This window comes from Oryctolagus cuniculus, chromosome 10, assembly GCF_964237555.1.
Source record: "Oryctolagus cuniculus chromosome 10, mOryCun1.1, whole genome shotgun sequence".
In the NCBI taxonomy this organism is placed as follows: domain Eukaryota; kingdom Metazoa; phylum Chordata; class Mammalia; order Lagomorpha; family Leporidae; genus Oryctolagus; species Oryctolagus cuniculus.
The window spans coordinates 100,592,232-100,609,724 of record NC_091441.1 but is presented as its reverse complement, the minus strand read 5'-3'; the positions used below and the strand labels follow the sequence as shown (position 1 = coordinate 100,609,724).

Here is a 17,493-nt window from a genome sequence, read left to right as displayed (position 1 = left end):
GCCCGTGGGGTCGGGGGCGGTGCATAAGAGGCTGAGGCGAGTGCCGGCTCGCGGGCGGTTGGCTCGCCGGCGGCTTCGCGCTGCCGTGTGGGATTTGGCGTCTTCAGATGCTTGGGGCCGGCTGGAGGCATGGCTGGGACCTCCGCGCCGGGCAGGAGGCGGAGCGGGCCCGCAGCCCCTCGCCCTAGCCCGCTGCCCTCCACTGGGCACCCCCCAAGCAAGCGGGCCCGGGGTTTCCCTGAGGCCGCCGCCCCGGACCCTGAAGACCCGTTCGGCGAGCACGGAGACTTCACCGCTGACGACCTGGAGGAGCTCGACATCCTCGCGTCACAGGCCCTGAGCCAATGCCCGGCCGCGGCCCGGGACGTGTCCAGTGAGTGCCCTTCCCGGCCTCTTCCCCGGAGGGCAGTGCAGACCGCACCACATCTCCTTGACCGCTGTGGCTTCCGAACTCCAGGCGAGCGCTGCCCCAGTGTCCTGAACTAACACTCCCTTAACCTTCTTAAAAATACAGTAACGCCCCGATTGGAGCAGTTGGTTGTGTTCCAGGAGCTCCCTCGATTTGGGGGAGAAATGCATCTGGAATATCACTTGGAAATATAGAAAGCTAGGTTGACTTTTTTTTTTTTTTTTTTTTAAGTTAAGGCTACTCGGTTCTTAAAAGGTTCTAAGCAGAGATCCGTGGAACACATCTACCGGAACCATGGCTACCCACGTGCGAGTCTTTAAATCTGAAGCCCTCGTGCCCCTTAGCATGAGCCTAGGAGGAGCCTAGCAGAGGCAACAGATCAAAAATTTATTCTTAGACAAGCTTAATCAGCGCCACATGCAGCCGGCCTACCAATTAACAAAATAGGGCACATCCTGCATGGCGCTCGCTCCGTAGTTGAGTCTCATGCGGCTTCCAGAAAGGTTTCCGGGACATCTTGCCTCTGTAGTTGTTTGACAGGCATCTGAAACTCAACACGGTAATGGTCCGGAAACCCAGGCCTCCTGCAGCGTCTCCCGCGCTATTCCCGCTCGGCAGACTTGGAGAAGACACCTGTGATGACCAGATGCTCCCCCCGGCAGACTGTCTTCCGCCTTCACCCTACCTCTCTTTCCTTTGCCAATCCTGCCCACTTCCTGGGTCTGTCTCTGGACTCCATCCTGTTCCCATGGTCTCTGAACTCCCTGAGAGTCCGCCCCTGCACGAGATTGCTAACCTGGCTCCCCATTCCCTGTGCTGACTGCCTGCAAGTCAGACTTCACACTACAGCCAGAACGATCCTTGCAGAACCCACACTGGGCCATGTCGCACAGACAAATGTGAACATAGCTGCCGGACGTCCTTTAATAACTTCCCTCTGCTTCTAGAATGAAGACCTAAACCCTTAACGTGCGTGGTCTGCCCCGACTGCTAGCCACACTAACTTTGCCTCGTTCTGTGATTGCTCCCTGTTTGCTTCTAATACAGGAACTTTGCACGTTGCTCTTTGTTACACACTGACTGTTCTTGCTAGCCATCTGCCCTCAGGGTTCAGTCCGGCTTGTCTTTGAACCACAGCTCCTGAAGGCTTCCTGAGGGAAGCCTTCCAGTCACTGCGTTTGGCTCAGATGCCTCTTAGCAGAGGCTCTCCTCACGGTTGTAATTTAACATTTATTTGTGTATGAAGACTGTATCTGTTGTGTTCCCCATGCCAGCTGTATTGGCGCTCAGTAAATACTGCTAAATAACGTGACACCGAGCTCTGGCCGGTGAGAGCCCCTCACCACCTCTCACCCTTCAGTGAGACTTGAAATCGGGTGAGGATATAGACAGGGTGAAAAGATCCACTATTTCCTAAGTATCATTTATGAGTTTGAATCCTCCTCTTAGGTTGGGAATTCCCTATATGTCTTGCTTATAGAACTTTCTCTACTTTGCTCTCAAGATTGATTCTTTTCAGCATTTTCTAGCAAAAGTAGGAAAATGTTGGGTGCTAAATTATGTATGGGAACTGTTTTTTCTTTTCCTACAGGTATTCATAAAGTTCCCAGGTTAGATGGGATGTCAAAAACTCCAGCAGGGAAAAACAGAGAAAGTGTACCTGTTAAAGATAATTTTGAGTTAGAAATACTTCAAGCACAATACAAAGAACTAAAAGAAAAGGTAAGTAATTTAACCTGTGGTTTTTGCAGTTAATTCATTCACTTACGTGTTAGAAGACATTGTACAATAAAAGATAAAAATATGAAGGTTTTTAAGAGCATAGATTCACAGCTACAAAATGAAGAACACTGGGGAAAGAAAGCCAGAACATTTAGGCTGAAGAATTATAGATTGTGAGGTTGCTTAGAGCTAGGCGAGAAGAAAAAATTATGGGAAAGGTATTTGGCACAGAACTTTAAGATGCTACTTGGGGCCGGTGCCACGGCTCACTAGGCTAATCCTCCACCTTGCGGCGCCGGCACACTGGGTTCTAGTCCCATTCGGGGTGCCGGATTCTGTCCCGGTTGCCCCTCTTCCAGGCCAGCTCTCTGCTGTGGCCAGGGAGGGCAGTGGAGGATGGCCCAAGTGCTTGGGCCCTGCACCCCATGGGAGACCAGGAGAAGCACCTGGCTCCTGCCATTGGATCAGCGCGGTGCGCCTGCCACAGCGCACCAGCAGCGGCAGCCATTGGAGGGTGAACCAATGGAAAAGGAAGACCTTTCTCTCTCTCTCTCACTGTCCACTCTGTCAAAAAAAAAAAAAAAAAAAAAAAAAAAGGCTACTTGGGATGCCCGCTTTCTGTATCGGAATGTTTGATTTAAATCCCAGCTCTGCTTCTGATTCCAGCTTCCTGGTGAGGCACACCCTGGGAAGCAGCAGATGATGGTTCAAGTGCTTGGGTCCCTGCCACCCATGCGGAAGACCCTGATTGAGTTCCAGGCTCTCAGCTTCAGCCTGGCCCAGCTCTAGCTGTTGCAGACGTTTGGGGAGTGAACCAACAGGTGGAACATCACTCTGTCACTCTGCTCTTCTAATTAAAAAAAAAGTTTTTTAGAAGGAAAAGAAACATTTTATACTAAATCCAAGAAGAGATAAAATGAGAGATGAATTTATGGTATGCATGTTTTTTTAATTTTATATTTAAATAAATTTTTTTAATTTACTTATCTGAAAGGAAGAATTACTGAGAGGCAGAAGGAGAGGTCTTCCATAAGCTGGCTCACTCCCCCAGATGGCCACAAGGACAGAGCTGTGCCAGTCGAAAGGCAGGAGCCAGAAGCTTCTTCCTTGTCTCTCACATGGATGTAGGGGCCCAAGTACTTGGGCCATCTTCCACTGCTTTCCCAGGCCATAGCAGAGAGCTGGATCGGAAGTGGAGCAGCCAGGACTCGAACAGGCACCTGTATGGGATGCCAGCACTGAAGGTGGTGGTTTTACCCCCCATGCCACAGTGCCGGCTCCTAAATAAATTTTTAAGAAAAGTTGTTTGAAAAGGCAGGATGACAGAGGGTAAGGTAGAGTCTCATCTGGGACTCCCACGTGGCTGGCAGGAACCCAAGTGCTTAGCTATTCTCTGTATCCCAGAAAGATTAACAGGAAGCTGGGTCAAAAGTGTGGTGCTGGGAAATGAACCCTCACACCAGTGTGGGATGTGGGCATCCCAAGCACTGGCTTAACCTACTGTGTCACAGTGCCCACCCCAATAATTTTTTTTTAAAGATTGATTTATTTAGTTGAAAGACAGAGTCACAGAGAGGCAGAGAGAGAGAGAAAGGTCTTCAATCCACTGGTTCACTCCCCAGTTGCCCACAATGGCTGGAGCTGCACTGATCTGAAGCCAGGAGCCCAGAGCTGCTTCTGGGTCTCCCATGTGGGTGCAGGGGCCCAAGGACTTGGGCCATTTTCTACTGCTTTCCCAGGCCATAGCAGAGAGCTGGATCAGAAGTGGAGCAGTCAGGACTCGAACCGGCACCCATTTGGGATGCTGGCACTGCAGGTGGCGGCTTAACTCGCTATCCCACAGCACACACCCCCCTCCCCTTTTTTTAAGATGTATTTGTTTGAAAGGGTTGGAGAGATCTTCCATCTGCTAGTTCAGTCCCCAAATGCCCACAATAGCCAGAGCTGGGCCAATCTGAAATCAGGAGCCAGGAACTTCCTCCAGGTCTCCCACATGGGTGCAAGGGGTCCAAGGACTTGGGCCATCTTCTGTTGCTATCCCAGGCCATAGCAGAGAGCTGGATTGGAAGTGGAGCAACCAGGACTCGAACTGGCGCCCATATGGGATGCCAGCATTGCAGGCAGCAGGTTTACCCACTATGCCACAGTGCCGGTCTCCCTGTGCTTTCTGTATCTCCCCAGCTGTAGATTAAAACAAAGTGTGTAAATAACTTTACCGTACAGACTTTTCACAAGATTAATGTTTAATTTACAGCTGAAGGCGATGGAAGAAAAAGTCCTCATTAAGAATGGAGAAATTAAAATTTTGCGAGACTCGCTGCATCAGACAGAATCTGTTCTAGAGGAGCAGAGAAGATCCCATTTCCTTCTTGAGCAGGAGAAAACCCAAGCCCTTAGTGACAAAGAAAAGGAATTCTCCAAGAAGGTGAGCAAAGCATTCCTTGAGAAGCAAGGGCCGGTGTTGCCCAGGGAGGTTTCAGCACGTGCTGTGGTACACACTTTGGTGCTTTTAGCTAGTTGTCCCGCAGATGTTCTTCCGTGGTGTGCATGTAGTCAGGAAAATGACTTAGATGAAATGCCACTTGGCCCTGGTAGTTGGTCTTAGCAAGGCTAAACCCCTGATTTAGAATGTCTAGAAGCAGGTAAATGAAGGCTCTTGTAGTGGGTTAGAAACTTACTTGACCTAGTGTAGGCGAAAAGGGAATGTATTGGCTTCCGTAATCGAGCCTGGGGGAAACTGGAATGTCTTCAACCTTGCCAGGACACAATTTCATGGCCTGTGCTCTAGAGAGGCTCCCTCCTGGGGCAGAGGATGTGTTCTCCAGGAGCTGCCGGGCTGACTTCCTAACTCCAGTGCAGAGTTCAGACTGGGGCTCCCTTATCTGAAGGCTTAAAATTCTGAGGAGGCCTGTGATAAACCTAACTTGAGTCAGGTGCTTGTCCCTGGATGAGCTGATATAAGCGCAGAGATAAAATCTGCCACTGCAGTCACGCAGAGGTTGAGAGGTGATTGCTTCTCAGGGACAAGGAGACACTGTCCTGGGAGAGAGAGCAGTAGGCATCCAGTGCAGACCTGCGCTGCCTTCTGCACGTGCTGATGCTTCAGGCCCACTCAGGAGCTCTCACTGCCATTGCTTCATTGCACACATTACAGTGAGCACTTAGCCATCCCCAGCACTAATGGCAGTTGACTTTGCACGTTCATGATGAGGAACAGGGAATTCGTCATCAGACAAATCAGTTTGATTTCCAGCTTCATCACAACCAAGTGGTGACCTCAGTGTAATGACCTAAGCTCCGTTATCCTTTGCCCTTATCTGTTTCAGAATGAAATCGGAAAGTCTATTGGGAGGCTCACATACTTCTTGTGTGTGATGATGCCTGGCATGGAGCAAGAGTGTGTTTAGGAAATGATGGTGGTGTCTATTGGCTGGAGGTCCTGGGGTTTTCATAAAACCATTCCAGATTTGCTGCCCAAACTTTCAGGAAGACCTGGAATTGTCCTTCACTGCCTAAGATCAGCTGTCTTGCTGAGATGCGGCTGCTTGCCAAGCACTTTGCCAAGCTGGGCGTTTTATGTTCGTCATTCCATTGCATCCTCCCAACCACGAGGGAAGAGAGACGAGCTGAGGGTCAGTGAGGCTAGGTCATGGCGGGGGCGGGAGTTCACCCTCAGACTGCCCGTACAGTAGCCAGAGTCCAATATCATTTTAGAGTGTCATGCTGTCTTTGAGGAAGAAGGCCAGTGTTTGATGTTGTAGGACATTGGTAGAGTATTTTTCCTTTACTAGCTTGGGATTTTTGAGTTCACAAGATATTTTGGTGTATCCGTTGGGGCCACTTGGAGTATGTTCCCTGTGCTTTCCAGCTCCAGTCATTACAGTCGGAGCTCCAGTTTAAAGATGCCGAGATGAATGAATTAAGGACAAAACTTCAGAACAGTGAACGAGTAAACAGGCTGGCTTCTCCCTCCGTCGCCCATGTCAGGTAATGACGGTGCTGGAGAGAGACTTCAGTTTTGTGAGTTCAGTAAAAAGTCTCCATAGCTGGATGAGGCTAACGTGAGCGAGGGTCCTTGATGCTGTGCCATCTGGGGAGAGAGCCTCTTTCCTGAAAGAGGGGGATCCATCCAAAGGTGGATGAGGCTTTCATGGCTTGAGGCAGTATGGGCATAGAGACCCATACTCCAGAAGTCTTACCTCTATATGGGACTTTTTTTTTTTTTTTTTTTTTAAAAAGGTACTGATTACCTTTCAACAATTTATTTATTTGAAAGGTAGAGTTGGAGAGGCAGAGAGGGGTCTTCCATCTGCTGCTTCACTCCCTAAATGGCCACAGCAGCTGAAGCTGGGCCAATCCGAAGCCAGGAGCTTCTTCCAGGTCTCCCACATGGGTGCAGGGGCCCAAAGACTTCAGCCATCTTCCACTGCTTTCCCAGGTGCATTAGCAGGGAGCTGGATCAGAACTGGAGCAGAGGCCGGCACTGTGGCACAGCAGGTTATCGCTTTCCCAGGCCATAGCAGAAAGCTGGATCAGAAGTAGAGCAGCTGGGACTCGAACTGGCGCCCATAAGGGATGCCAGCACTGAAGGTGGTGGCTTTACCCACTACACCACAGCGCCAGCCCTCTATGTGGCACTTTAGAAACACAATTGCTTGGGACTGAGAAAGTTGAAAAGATGATCTCCAATTTTGGGGGGTGGGCCAGTCTTAATTTTTATGTAATTGGTTTGACATGTTGTTGGTCACAACACCTAGATGGGAAAACGTTTCAATTTGTTAGAAGTTTTGTAACCAGGTATTTTAGGTGGTTAACAGAATTGTTACTTTGGTTTCATATAGTTAACTTTTTCCAGTCCTAGGAAAAGCCCTTCTGTGGTTAATAAACAAGAAGCATATTCTCCACAATTTGGAAAAACATCTTTCCCTACAAAGGAATCTTTTAGTGCTAACATGTCCCTTCTCCACCCCTGCCAGACAGAAGCAGGGCCCAAGTCTCTGGTGAGCAGAGAGGGTAAGTCAGCCTTTTGATCGTCCATTGCTATGCAACAGACTTGCCCAGCTTGGGGCTTGAACCAATAGGAGTTGGTTGTTTTCTCCCGATTTCTGCGGGTCAGCAGTGCTGACAGCACAGTGGGGACGACAGTCACTAAGAGGCTGTCTGAGACCTGAGGCTCTGTTTAACGGTGCTCACTCATGTGGCTGGCACTGTAACTCCTTTCCACATGGGCCTCTCCCCAGGGCTTCTGGGTGTCCTTGTAACCTAGTGGTGGCCGCCTCTAAACCTGGGAAACCCACACAGAGCCAACTGGAAGCTGTTCTTTGGATGGCCTTGCCTTGGAAGTCACGTAGAATCGTGTCTGCCACATTCTGTTGGTTAGAAGCAACTCACTGATTCTGGGCCCTGTTCAAGGGAAGGAAGCTAGGTCACACCTCTCGGGAGAAGGTGGCTAAGACTGTGCTGGTGTGTTTTGAAAGCATCACATCAGCATCCATCGGCCATGCCAAAATACAGTTTGTCTGCAGGGATCCGCATTCCTTTTCTAGTCCAGCCCGAGTCTGCACAGCTAGTCCGGCTGCTTTCTAGAGAGACAGTCTAGCATCAGTAGGGCCTCTGAGACTCTGCTGGCTCATGGAGCAGAATTTGGATACATCGACTCTGTTGGCACTGTCAGCCTTCTTAAAGCATTGGCCCTGATGCCAGTTCTGCCAAACTGCAGCCCATTTAACAGCATCCAACAACTAAAGGGGCAGTGTAGGGTACTGTGACCAGTGTACAGTGGAGCCCACCAGCCTGGAGGGAGTCTCAGTCATATTAGGTGTTTATTGGCGTATATAATTTGAGCAAGACGTTTAACCTCCGTGCCTCAGCTTCCCTGCAAGTAAAAGAGAGCTGATGATAGCACCTCCTGGTAGGGACGCCATGAGGTACAGATGAGCTGATGATGTGTGCAAACTCTGAGAGCGGTCCTTGGCATGTGTTCAGCACTATGTCAGTTGCTATACTTAACTCACTGCCTCAGCTTAATTTTCATTTAGTTGTGCAAGTTCATATTTTACATGAGGAAAGCAAAGGATACAGGAGATCTTGAACTGCTTGGCTTTTCTTTTGATCCAGGATGGAAGTAAAACAACCTGTTAGTCTAAGACTTTCTGATACCTCTGCTTCTGTGCTCATGTTTTGATTCACAGTTTACACAGAAAGTAAGAGCCACAGTGTGAGCAATGACCCCATGAAGCAAGACGAAGCCCGGAAAAGTCTCACTGACTGCTGGATGCAAAGACCAAACCCTCCAGGTACCAGAGTCTCTGCTTCTCCTGCAGCGCCCACGTGGCTCTGGTTGTCCTCTGCTGCCCAGTAGAATCACCTGGGGCCTGTCTGAGGTCCCAAGAAGCAGCGTCCTAGGCAGGCCTTCAGAGAGTGCAGGGAAGCGGTGTCTGTGATAGAAGCTGAAGTCTCGGTAAAACAGTGAAGTCCCAGAGCCTTCTGCACGCACAGTCATCTTCGTGGGGCTTTCTGGTGGCCTGGAGAACAGTCGCAATCCAAGGAAACCTCACCTGTTACTTCTGGTGCCATAGGAAGGGCCTCCCATGTCGGAGCCTCCTAGAATTGCCTTGTCTTTTTCAGGTTCCATTTTGATAAACTTGCTCCTGAAGCAGCCATTGGTCCCAGGGTCACCTCTCAGTCTCTGCCACCTTCTGAGCAACTGTGCTGAGGGTCCTACTGGCTCCCTCTTACAGCCTCCAGGGTTTGGCAGGTAAGCATGGGATGCCTGCAAAGCTGGTTTCAGAAGGGGTTTCTAGAAAGCAAGTTTATTTCTGGCATTGGCCCAGCCAGGGAGATCTGGGCTAAGCAGGGAGGCTGCTTTGGGCTCTTGACTCTATCTCTACCCCACACTTACCTGTTTGCTTTGTTTGTTGCCAGTATCTTGGCTGGGATTTCTGGTCTCAGGACCTCAGGTTCTCACAATGGATCACTTTCCCTCTCGGCCCTGAGAGAAGCACAGAGCCTGGCATTCACTGCACTGAACCTGGTTGCCAGGAATGAAGGCTCCCCTGATGGAGACCCAGCAGAGGGAGGCAGAAGGACCTTCCCACTGTGCCAGCTTCCTGGAGCCGTGCATCTCCTTCCCCTTGTACAGTTCTTCATTGGCTTACACTGCCACGCTCTGCAGGACTTGGCAGCAGCTAAGCGAAGCGGAGCACCTGGGAACTCGCCAACACACGCCCCCCGCTTGAGCTCTAGGTTGGAGGCCAGCCATGAGGACTCAGTTTGCACCCTGGAAGGCTTCTCTGTGGCCTCGCTTAGTGTTCTTCAGCACCTGGTGTGCCACAGTGGGGCAGTTGTCTGCCTACTACTGTCAGGAGCGGGGGTGGACCCTGCAGCTGGGGAAGGCAGCACGAGCCTGGTGCACGGACACAGTCACGGTGATGCGACCCCAGCCCCAAGGGCGGTTGCCGATGACCAAGGACAGCATCCACTGCTGAAGATGCTGCTTCACCTACTGGCGCTCTCCTCTGCAGCAGCAGGTCGCCTTCAGACAACTGTCCTAAGCCAGTGCCTTAAGGTTTTGGTGAAATTAGCTGAAAATGCTGCTTCTGATTTCTTGCCCAGGTATAAAGCAGCATGGGAGTTGTGATTCTGTGTGGGTCTTCCCTGACCTCTTACAGACTAACCTGTGGCCCTTGCACTTTGCTCACATCTTGAATTTTCTATACTGCTCAGCTCGAAGGCTTGGTTCAGAGAGTTCTGAGGTAAGGACGTGTTGGGAGAACCAAGGAAGTGGTTTATTTGGTCTGATTCTGCCTCTGAACAACAGGTAAGCAAAAGGCTTATGTGACCAAGGAAGCTGTTAGCCACTGTGGAATTATGCCCTGCCCTAGAACCAAGGCTAGAACCAAGCCTGAGATGTGGCGCAAGCAAAGACCAGAGTCCACGGTTAGGTTTCCTGGAGCTCCCTAAGGAAGTAGGCTGACTTTGCTGGGAGTCTCTGCCCATTGTCATGTGCTCACCTCTAGCACAGTCTCAGACTGCTTGCTCTTCTTATTCTTTCTAAAGATTTATTGTATTTATTTGAAAGGCAGAGTTAGAATATTTTAGATCTGTGGGCTCACTCCCTTAATGGCCTCAGTGGCTGGTGCTGGGCCAGGCCAAAGCCAGGAGCTTCTTTTGGGTCTCCCACGTGGGTGCAGAACACCATTCACAAGCACTTGGGCCATCCTCCACTACTTTCCCAGGCACGTTAGCAGGGATCTGGATTGGAAGTGGAGCAGCCAGGACCTGTACTAGTGCCCATATGGGATGCCAGTGTTGCAGACAGTGGCTTAACACATTGCACCACAACTCCAGCCCTGCTTGCTCTTCGTAAGGTTTGCTGGACGGGATAGTACAGTGTATGTATCTCATGAATGCTATTAGCAGAAGTCCTAACTTGGGATTCCAGAGCAGCAAGATTGGAAAGAACCATAAACACCAGCCAGCCCTCTGCTCAGCATGCTTCCAAGAAGCCAGTCTCTATGTTGGGATGACCCACTAGCTGGATACTTTCTAAGTCTTCCCATCTCCCAGATCAACATCCTGGTTTCCATCTGAGTATGTTTGGGTTGGCCTGGTCCACCCACCATCCAGAGTTCTGAGCTGCACATTGTGCAGAGTAGTATGTATATGGGTAGCCATGGAGGGTGGAGCCATCACCCAGGAGGAGCCCTGTTCCTAGTGGCTGGGTGCAGCTTTCATATTTGTTACATGATTGAGACCCTGGGGCTGGTGCTATGACGTAGCAGGTAAAGCCACTACCTGCAGTGCTGGCATCCCATATGGGCGCCAGTTCAAGACCAGGCTGCTCCACTTCTCCAGCTCTCTGCTATGGCCTGGGAAAACAGTAGTAAATGTCCCACATCCTAGGGCCTCTGCACCTGCATGGGCGACCCTGAAGAAGTATCTTGCATCAGATCAGCACAGCTCTGGCTGTTGGAGCCATCTGGGGAATGAACCAGTGGATGGAAGACTTACCTCTCTCTGCTTCTACCTCTGTAACTTTTAAGATTTATTTATTTGAAAGAGTAAAATAGAGGAGGAGAGGCAGACAGAGAGCTTCTATCTGCTGGTTCACTCCCCAGTTGGCTGCAATGGCCGGAGCTGTGTCCACCCGGAGCCAGGAGCATCTTCCCGGTCTCCCACATGGGTGCATGAGCCCAAGGACTTGGGCCATCTTCTGCTTTCCCAGGCCATAGCAGAGAGCTGGATCAGAAGTGGAGCAGCTGTGACTTGAACTGGCACCCATATGGGATGCCGGCACTGGAGGTGGCAGCTTTACCTGCTATGCCACAGCACTAGCCCCATAACTCTGATATTCAAATAAATCTTTAAAAAAATAGTAATAAATGAATGAGTCCCAGAAGCCCTGCTTTTTGCCAGTTCTGGTAGAGTTGCCTTTATTCCATTCCTGTTGATTTTGTTCACAGGATATTCAAGATGCAGCCACTGAGAGGACACTAAATCCAGGTGACACAGAGCCTTCCATTCACTTCCTTGTGTGGCACAGCCATGGCCCAGTACCCTCACAGCTAGTGCAGCATGGCTCACTTTATTTGCTGAGTGAATAAACCCTGTGTGGAGGCAGGAAAACCTGTCTGATATCCCACAGGCAGCATGCTGGAGTCAGTTTCAACTCGGTTCATCTCCCGAGTGGCGTCCCCTCTCACTGTCCGATACCACCTCCCACTCAGTGTTTCTTCAGGACTCCTCATACTGCCATACTGAGCTGAGCCCCATAACTGCACAGCCCCTGGCTCACTTTGGGGTGAGGCCCGGGCCGGGGGTGCTGTTGAGACTTGGCAGCTGGGAGGACTGCTGCCTGTCCCTTGTCTCCTCGCCTGCGCAGGCTGGGACTGGGCACCCTGGCCTTCCTGCTTGCAGTGCTGGAGCCCTCCCGGCCTGGCGCTGGCGGGGCCGCTGAGCATACAGGTCTCATCCCCAGCTTAGCTGTTACCTATTGTGTACTGAGGCTTGGCATAGAATTTCATGTTGAAAGATGATAATGCTATCAGAATAACTTGGAAACCTCTCATTTATAAAGGAGGATTTTTCCTTCTTGTTCTTGAAATATTTATCTATAAATTGAAGCGCAGAGTGACAGAAAGATCTTCCATCCCAAATAGGCACAACAGCCAGGTCTGGGCCAAGTTGAAAACAGGAGTCAGGAACTCCCTCCTGGTCTCCCATAAGGGTGGGAGGGGCCCACGTACTAGGGGCATCTTCCACTGCCTTCTCGGGCTCAGGAGCATTAGCAGGGAGCTGGCACTACAGTATGGGTTGCAGGTGTTTGGAAGTGGAAGGTTAACCCACTGTGCCACAAAGCTGGCCCTAGGTGGATTTTTCTTTAAGTCACCGTCAGGAGCCTTGGTGAACCTTAGTAGCCACTTGAACCTGACAGCAGAATCGGAACACCCAGCTCAAATTCTGTTTTCACACAAACTTCCACACACAGCAGCAACTAAGGACACCCAGCTTCTTGTTTGCCATGCAGGATTTGCTCTAAAGTCGTGAGAGCTCCCTAATGATGCACTGAGGGGTCTTCTTGATCGCGGCATTGTGCCGGGCCCCTGCAGGAGGAGGAAGGGCACTCAGAGGGAGAGAGAGCTTCCATCACCCAAGATGGTCCCAGTGGCCAGGGCTGGGCCAGGAGCTCCATCCATGTGGCACACGTGGGTGCAGAGGCTCAAGGACTTAGACCTCCTTCCACTGCTTTCCCAGGCACATTAGCAGGGAGCTGGATCAAAAGAGAAGCAGGGGCCAGCACCGTGGCACAGCAGGTTAAAGTCTTGGCCCTGCAGTGCCAGCATCTCAAATGGGTGCCAGTTCGAGGCTCTGCTGCTCCACTTCCCATCCAGCTCTCTGCTATGGCCTGGGAAAGCAATGGAGGATGGCCTAAGTCCTTGGGCCCCCTCCCCACCAGCAGGCTAGTCCTCCGCATGCTGCCTCAGCCTAGGTACATTGCACACAGTGGCAAGTGCTTGGGGCCTGCTTCCTTGGTACTAAGCATTCTGATGTGCTTGAGGCCTAGGGTGTACCCGGAGCCCCTCACCCTTATTTGAAGCAGAGGCAGGAAAGCACTCAGGAGCTTGTGGAGGCCCAGAGGTCGTCTCCCTGTTCTGGGTGGTGCTGTGTAGGTAAGCGCCAACATCAGCAAGCCACAGTGCTCCTCCAGTGGTGGTCAGCACCACGTGTTCACTTGGAGCACGCCTCATAGCAAGCAGGCAGTGCTTGAGCCAGCGTTCGAACCCAGGACTGGCTGAACTGAGTCTCTCAATACTGCTCCACCCTGACTTTGTTCCCTTGCTGAAGGGGGGAATAGATCCTGGCTCAGGTTTGGGAAGTGTCACGTCCTGGGCCCCTGTCTTTTAGGTTCCAGTGTGTGTTACGGGTGCTGCCGCAGTGCCTCAGCCCTGAGACGCCCCTGCCCAGTGTGCTGCTGACCGTCAAACTGCTTGCCCTCCTAGTGGACGACAACACGCTTGCTCCTCAGCTCTGTTCCCACTCAGGTGAAGCTGGGGGGGGGGGGGGGGGGAGGGCAAATGACTGCTCCTGCCGGAGGGGGAGGGGTCACGGCAAGGCCAGGGCCAGAAGCCCCTGGAGGGCTTCTGCGGATGGCACCCAGGCTGCTGGTGAGAAGGTGGGGCGTCCCTTGCAGAAGGCTGCCTCCTGCTGCTGCTCTACATGTACATCACATCAAGGCCTGACGGCACGGCCTCGGAGGCTCAGTGGCTTCAGCTGGAACAAGAGGTAAAAACTCCAGAGACCTCCGAAACTGTACACCGCCCCCACTGCATCCTGAGCCCACTGGATTTTTTTTTAAGAGACGGATTTGAATGACAGAGGGAGGAAAAAGGGGGTAGGGCAGAGAGAGACAGAGATAGGTTTCATCTGCTACTTTGCAACAGCCAAGGTTGGGCCAGGTCAAGGGCAAGAGCCCAAAACTGCATCCAGGTGTCCCACATGGGTGGCAGTCACCTGCCTCCCAGGCGCATTAGCAGGAAGCTGGATTGGATGTACAGATAGCTGGGACTGGAACCAGGCACTCCGGTACGGACGTAGGTGTCCCAAGCAGAGCTTAACCTGCTGTAGCACAATACCCACCCCCAGAATCTATTCTGTCTCCGTTTATCTAGGGAGAAAGGCATTAATTCATCTTGGTGCAAGGCAGATAGCTCCCAATCCTTCCTGGGTTTTGGGGACAGAGGCAGATGGGCTTTGGGTGAGACAGGCACCTGACCTGGGTCTAGCCTTCTGGGCCCCACAGGTGCAGACAGCAGTTCTAAAGCAACCAGAGCTCTTGTAGGGGAAGCTGGAGAAAACCTTGCTGTGACTGGAGTCTTGTTCTTGGTCTAGGCAGTGTGGCTCCTGGCTAAGCTCGGTGTGCAGAGCCTTTCCCCACCGGTCACTGGGTCCGACTGCCAGTGCAGCGTGGAGGTGAGTGGCCAGAGGCAGGCGGGGGCCAGTGGCGAAGTATCTTGGTAGGTAGGTGAGGATCCTGCTCCCCGGGGTGGCAAGGCTAAGCAGGTGGTCCCCGCCAGGTGGTCAGAGCTCTGACGGTGATGCTGCACAGACAGTGGCTGACGCTACGGAGAGCAGGGACTGCTCCAGGGCCCGCCCAGCAGGGCCGGGCAGTGCGGTGTCTGCGGGACACGGTGCTGCTGCTGCACAGCCTGTCGCAGAAGGACAAGCTCTTCACCGTGCACTGCGTGGAGGTCCTGCACCAATACGACCAGGTGATGCCAGGGGTCAGCACGCTCCTCCGCGGGCTCCCCGACGTGACCGACTGTGAAGGTGAGCTGCTGCTCTGTCCCGGGCCACACGGGGACCCCCCGGGATCCTGACTTCGCCAGCAGCCCCCTTGTCACCACGGCCTTTGCCAGCACTGGGCACATGGCATTGTCTCCCTGCTCTGGTTCTCCTCGGTATTTCAGGCTGCCTTTTACTCCCATGTGTTGAGTCGGCCTAGCAAAGCCACGGTTTTTCTAGAAATATCCATGCCTGAATTGCCTTTGTGTCGCTTTGCTTGCAGTAGCTGAGGGAGCAAGGCCTGGGTGTGGAAGGGACTGGTTGGTTCCTGTGGGTTTTGGGGGTGGGGGGGTGAGGAGGTGGGGCTCCCCCGTGCCCTGCACCTCTGGTCCTTCACCATCAAGCCCTCTTGATTTTGGCTCAGAGGCAGCCCTGGATGACCTGTGTGCCACGGAGGCTGACATGGAAGACCCTGAGGCAGATTGAGGCAGAACCCATCGAGCCACATGGTGGCACCACCTCCACCACTTTGCTCAACTGATTAAAAAACGGTGACTGGCAGTTCCTGCTGAGAACACAGCAGCCTTGTTTCCGGAATCTGTTCTGTTTTGTGGAGGGGGAGGGATGGAGCATGAGAGGAACCCTGGTGGCTGGGGGCCGCCCCCTGGCTGGAGCTGAGATCCGGTCCCCATGGTAACTAATCTGCCTGGAGGAGAGAGCCCTGCCCTGCTTGTGGAATTGTCCTGAGTCATTGCTTTGGGCTGAGGCCAGGGGAAGAAACCATTGTGTGGCAAGAGGAAGGAGGTGCCCTTAGCTCAGGTCTACACAGGAAGGCCTACAAAGTCCTGGGAAGGCAGCGCCGAGGGATAGGCAGCGAGGGGCCAGGACGGGCTGCGGCGGCAGGTAAGACCTGGAGCCAGCCTGGCTACCGCTGCCCTCGTCCTCCCGGTGGACTCCGGCTGGGTGAGGATCCTGGTGCACTAGTGCCAGCCCGCAGGCCCTGCGGAAGGCCCTTGGGGTGCTGGGGAGAGATGGATCTTGGCAGGAGAGGGCCAGGAGAGGCCCGGCAGGCTGCCAAGCAGGGCGGGCCTTGCTCACATGGGCTGTGGGCGGGTCAGGCATTGAGTTTCGCTTCCCGCCACTGCTGAAGCAGCAGCCCAGACCCGGTGAGTGGCCCAGCTGCTGCTGCTGCTGCTGCCTTGGTAAGTGTGGGCCCACGGGCAGGGAAGGAAGGCCATGGGCGACCCTCTCCCAGGCGAGGTGGGCACTCGGGGGATGGGGGGCCCAAAGTCCAAAGGGACAGGGTGCTCATCCCAGTAAGGAAACCACTGTACCCTCCAGCCTTCTGCCTGGAAAGTGGGCACTGGAGCTCAGGGACCTTGCATGATGCCGCAGGGGAGGCCTGAGGGGTGTTGCCCAGCTCTCTGCCCACTTTAGATCTTTCTAGCAGGCACTCACCCCCTGCCACATGCTCCACAGCAGGTACCCCACGATGAGCTCGCAGGCGCCACCCCCAGGGCCTATGCAGGCCCTTATATTCTTGGACCTGGAGGCCACCGGACTGCCCTTCTCCCAGCCCAAGATCACGGAGCTGTGCCTGCTGGCCGTTCACAGATGTGCCCTGGAGAGCGCCCCTCCCTCCGAGGGGCCGCCTGCCGCAGTGCCCCAGCCCCCTCGTGTGGTGGACAAGCTCTCCCTGTGTGTGGCCCCAGGAAAGGCCTGCAGCCCCGCAGCCAGCAAGATCACAGGTCTGAGCACCGCTGCGCTGGCAGCACACGGGCGTCAACGCTTTGACGACAACTTGGTCACCCTGCTCCTGGCCTTCCTGCAGCGCCAGCCGGTGCCCTGGTGCCTCGTGGCACACAACGGTGACCGCTACGACTTTCCCCTGCTCCAGGCAGAGCTGGCTACGCTGGGCCTCTCCAATGCTCTGGACAGTGCCTTCTGTGTGGACAGCATGGCTGCCCTCAAGGCCCTGGAACAAAGCAGTAGCCCCTCGGAGCACAGCCCAAGGAAGAGCTACAGCCTGGGCAGCATCTACACCCGCCTGTATGGGCAGGCGCCGCCGGAGTCTCACACGGCCGAGGGTGACGTCCTCGCCCTGCTCAGCGTCTGTCAGTGGAGGCCACAGGCCCTGCTGCGCTGGGTGGATGCTCACGCCACCCCCTTCAGTGCCATCAAGCCCATGTATGGGGCCACTGCCACTACTGGGACCAGCCCAAGGTCCTCTGCTTTGGTAACCACCCCACCCGTAGGCACTGCCAAGAACGCCAGTCCAAGCAGGGGGAAGGGCCGGAGACCCAAGACACTTCCCACGACAAAGGGCCCTGGAGCCCCGCCCAGGGGGGAACTGCTGGCCCCACTGGGCCTGCTGGCTTTCTTGACCTTGGCAGTAGCCACACTGTATGGACTATCCCTGGCCACACCGGGGCAGTAGGCCAAGGCAAACCCAATAAAGACCGCCCCATCCCAGCATTGAATCGTCACTGCCTCCCACGCTTCTTGGCGGCTGGGCCTCCGCCCACACTTGGGGACCCAGGGAGGGGCCGGCCTTTGTTTCTCTCTCTCCCTAGCAGGAT

At 53.5% G+C, this 17,493-nt stretch overlaps 2 protein-coding genes across 10 annotated transcripts; both read left to right on the top strand.

Moving 5' to 3' along the window:
* ATRIP (ATR interacting protein) lies at positions 1 to 15,496 on the top strand. 7 transcript variants are annotated; one of them, XR_011379553.1, is made up of 13 exons: positions 1 to 373; positions 2,001 to 2,131; positions 4,386 to 4,556; positions 6,000 to 6,118; positions 6,987 to 7,144; positions 8,323 to 8,427; positions 8,759 to 8,888; positions 9,056 to 9,745; positions 13,538 to 13,674; positions 13,824 to 13,915; positions 14,526 to 14,602; positions 14,707 to 14,959; positions 15,339 to 15,496. XR_011379553.1 is itself a non-coding variant. In XM_070050844.1 (13 exons), the coding sequence occupies exons 1-13, from the start codon at positions 130 to 132 to the stop codon at positions 15,398 to 15,400; spliced, it is 2,370 nt and encodes a 789-aa protein (XP_069906945.1). In that variant the 5' UTR covers positions 1 to 129; the 3' UTR covers positions 15,401 to 15,496. The 7 variants fall into 7 exon arrangements, 4 of the variants coding, with proteins under 4 accessions (XP_069906945.1, XP_008258822.2, XP_017199288.2 ...); XM_070050844.1 differs by having other exon boundaries at positions 13,827 to 13,915; positions 14,522 to 14,602; XM_008260600.4 differs by having other exon boundaries at positions 14,522 to 14,602.
* A 142-nt stretch (positions 15,497 to 15,638) lies between these two features.
* TREX1 (three prime repair exonuclease 1) lies at positions 15,639 to 17,389 on the top strand. Of its 3 annotated transcripts, none has more exons than XM_002713344.5 (2): positions 15,639 to 15,817; positions 16,394 to 17,389. In XM_002713344.5, exon 2 carries the CDS (start codon positions 16,407 to 16,409, stop codon positions 17,349 to 17,351), a length of 945 nt encoding a protein of 314 aa, XP_002713390.2. In that variant the 5' UTR covers positions 15,639 to 15,817; positions 16,394 to 16,406; the 3' UTR covers positions 17,352 to 17,389. The 3 variants fall into 3 exon arrangements, with proteins under 3 accessions (XP_002713390.2, XP_008258827.1, XP_008258826.1); XM_008260605.4 differs by having other exon boundaries at positions 15,639 to 16,116; XM_008260604.4 differs by having other exon boundaries at positions 15,639 to 16,116; positions 16,365 to 17,389.
* The last annotated feature ends 104 nt before the right edge of the window (positions 17,390 to 17,493 follow it).

Bases quoted from the DNA above. Each gene is read 5' to 3' on its own strand.
- ATRIP (XM_008260599.4), top strand. From the start codon at position 130: ATGGCTGGGACCTCCGCGCCGGGCAGGAGGCGGAGCGGGCCCGCAGCC. The intron at 2,132-4,385 runs GTAAGTAATTTA...TTTAATTTACAG, and splicing joins ACAAAGAACTAAAAGAAAAG to CTGAAGGCGATGGAAGAAAA. The intron at 14,960-15,338 runs GTGAGCTGCTGC...ATTTTGGCTCAG, and splicing joins CGACGTGACCGACTGTGAAG to AGGCAGCCCTGGATGACCTG.
- TREX1 (XM_008260604.4), top strand. From the start codon at position 16,383: ATGCTCCACAGCAGGTACCCCACGATGAGCTCGCAGGCGCCACCCCCA.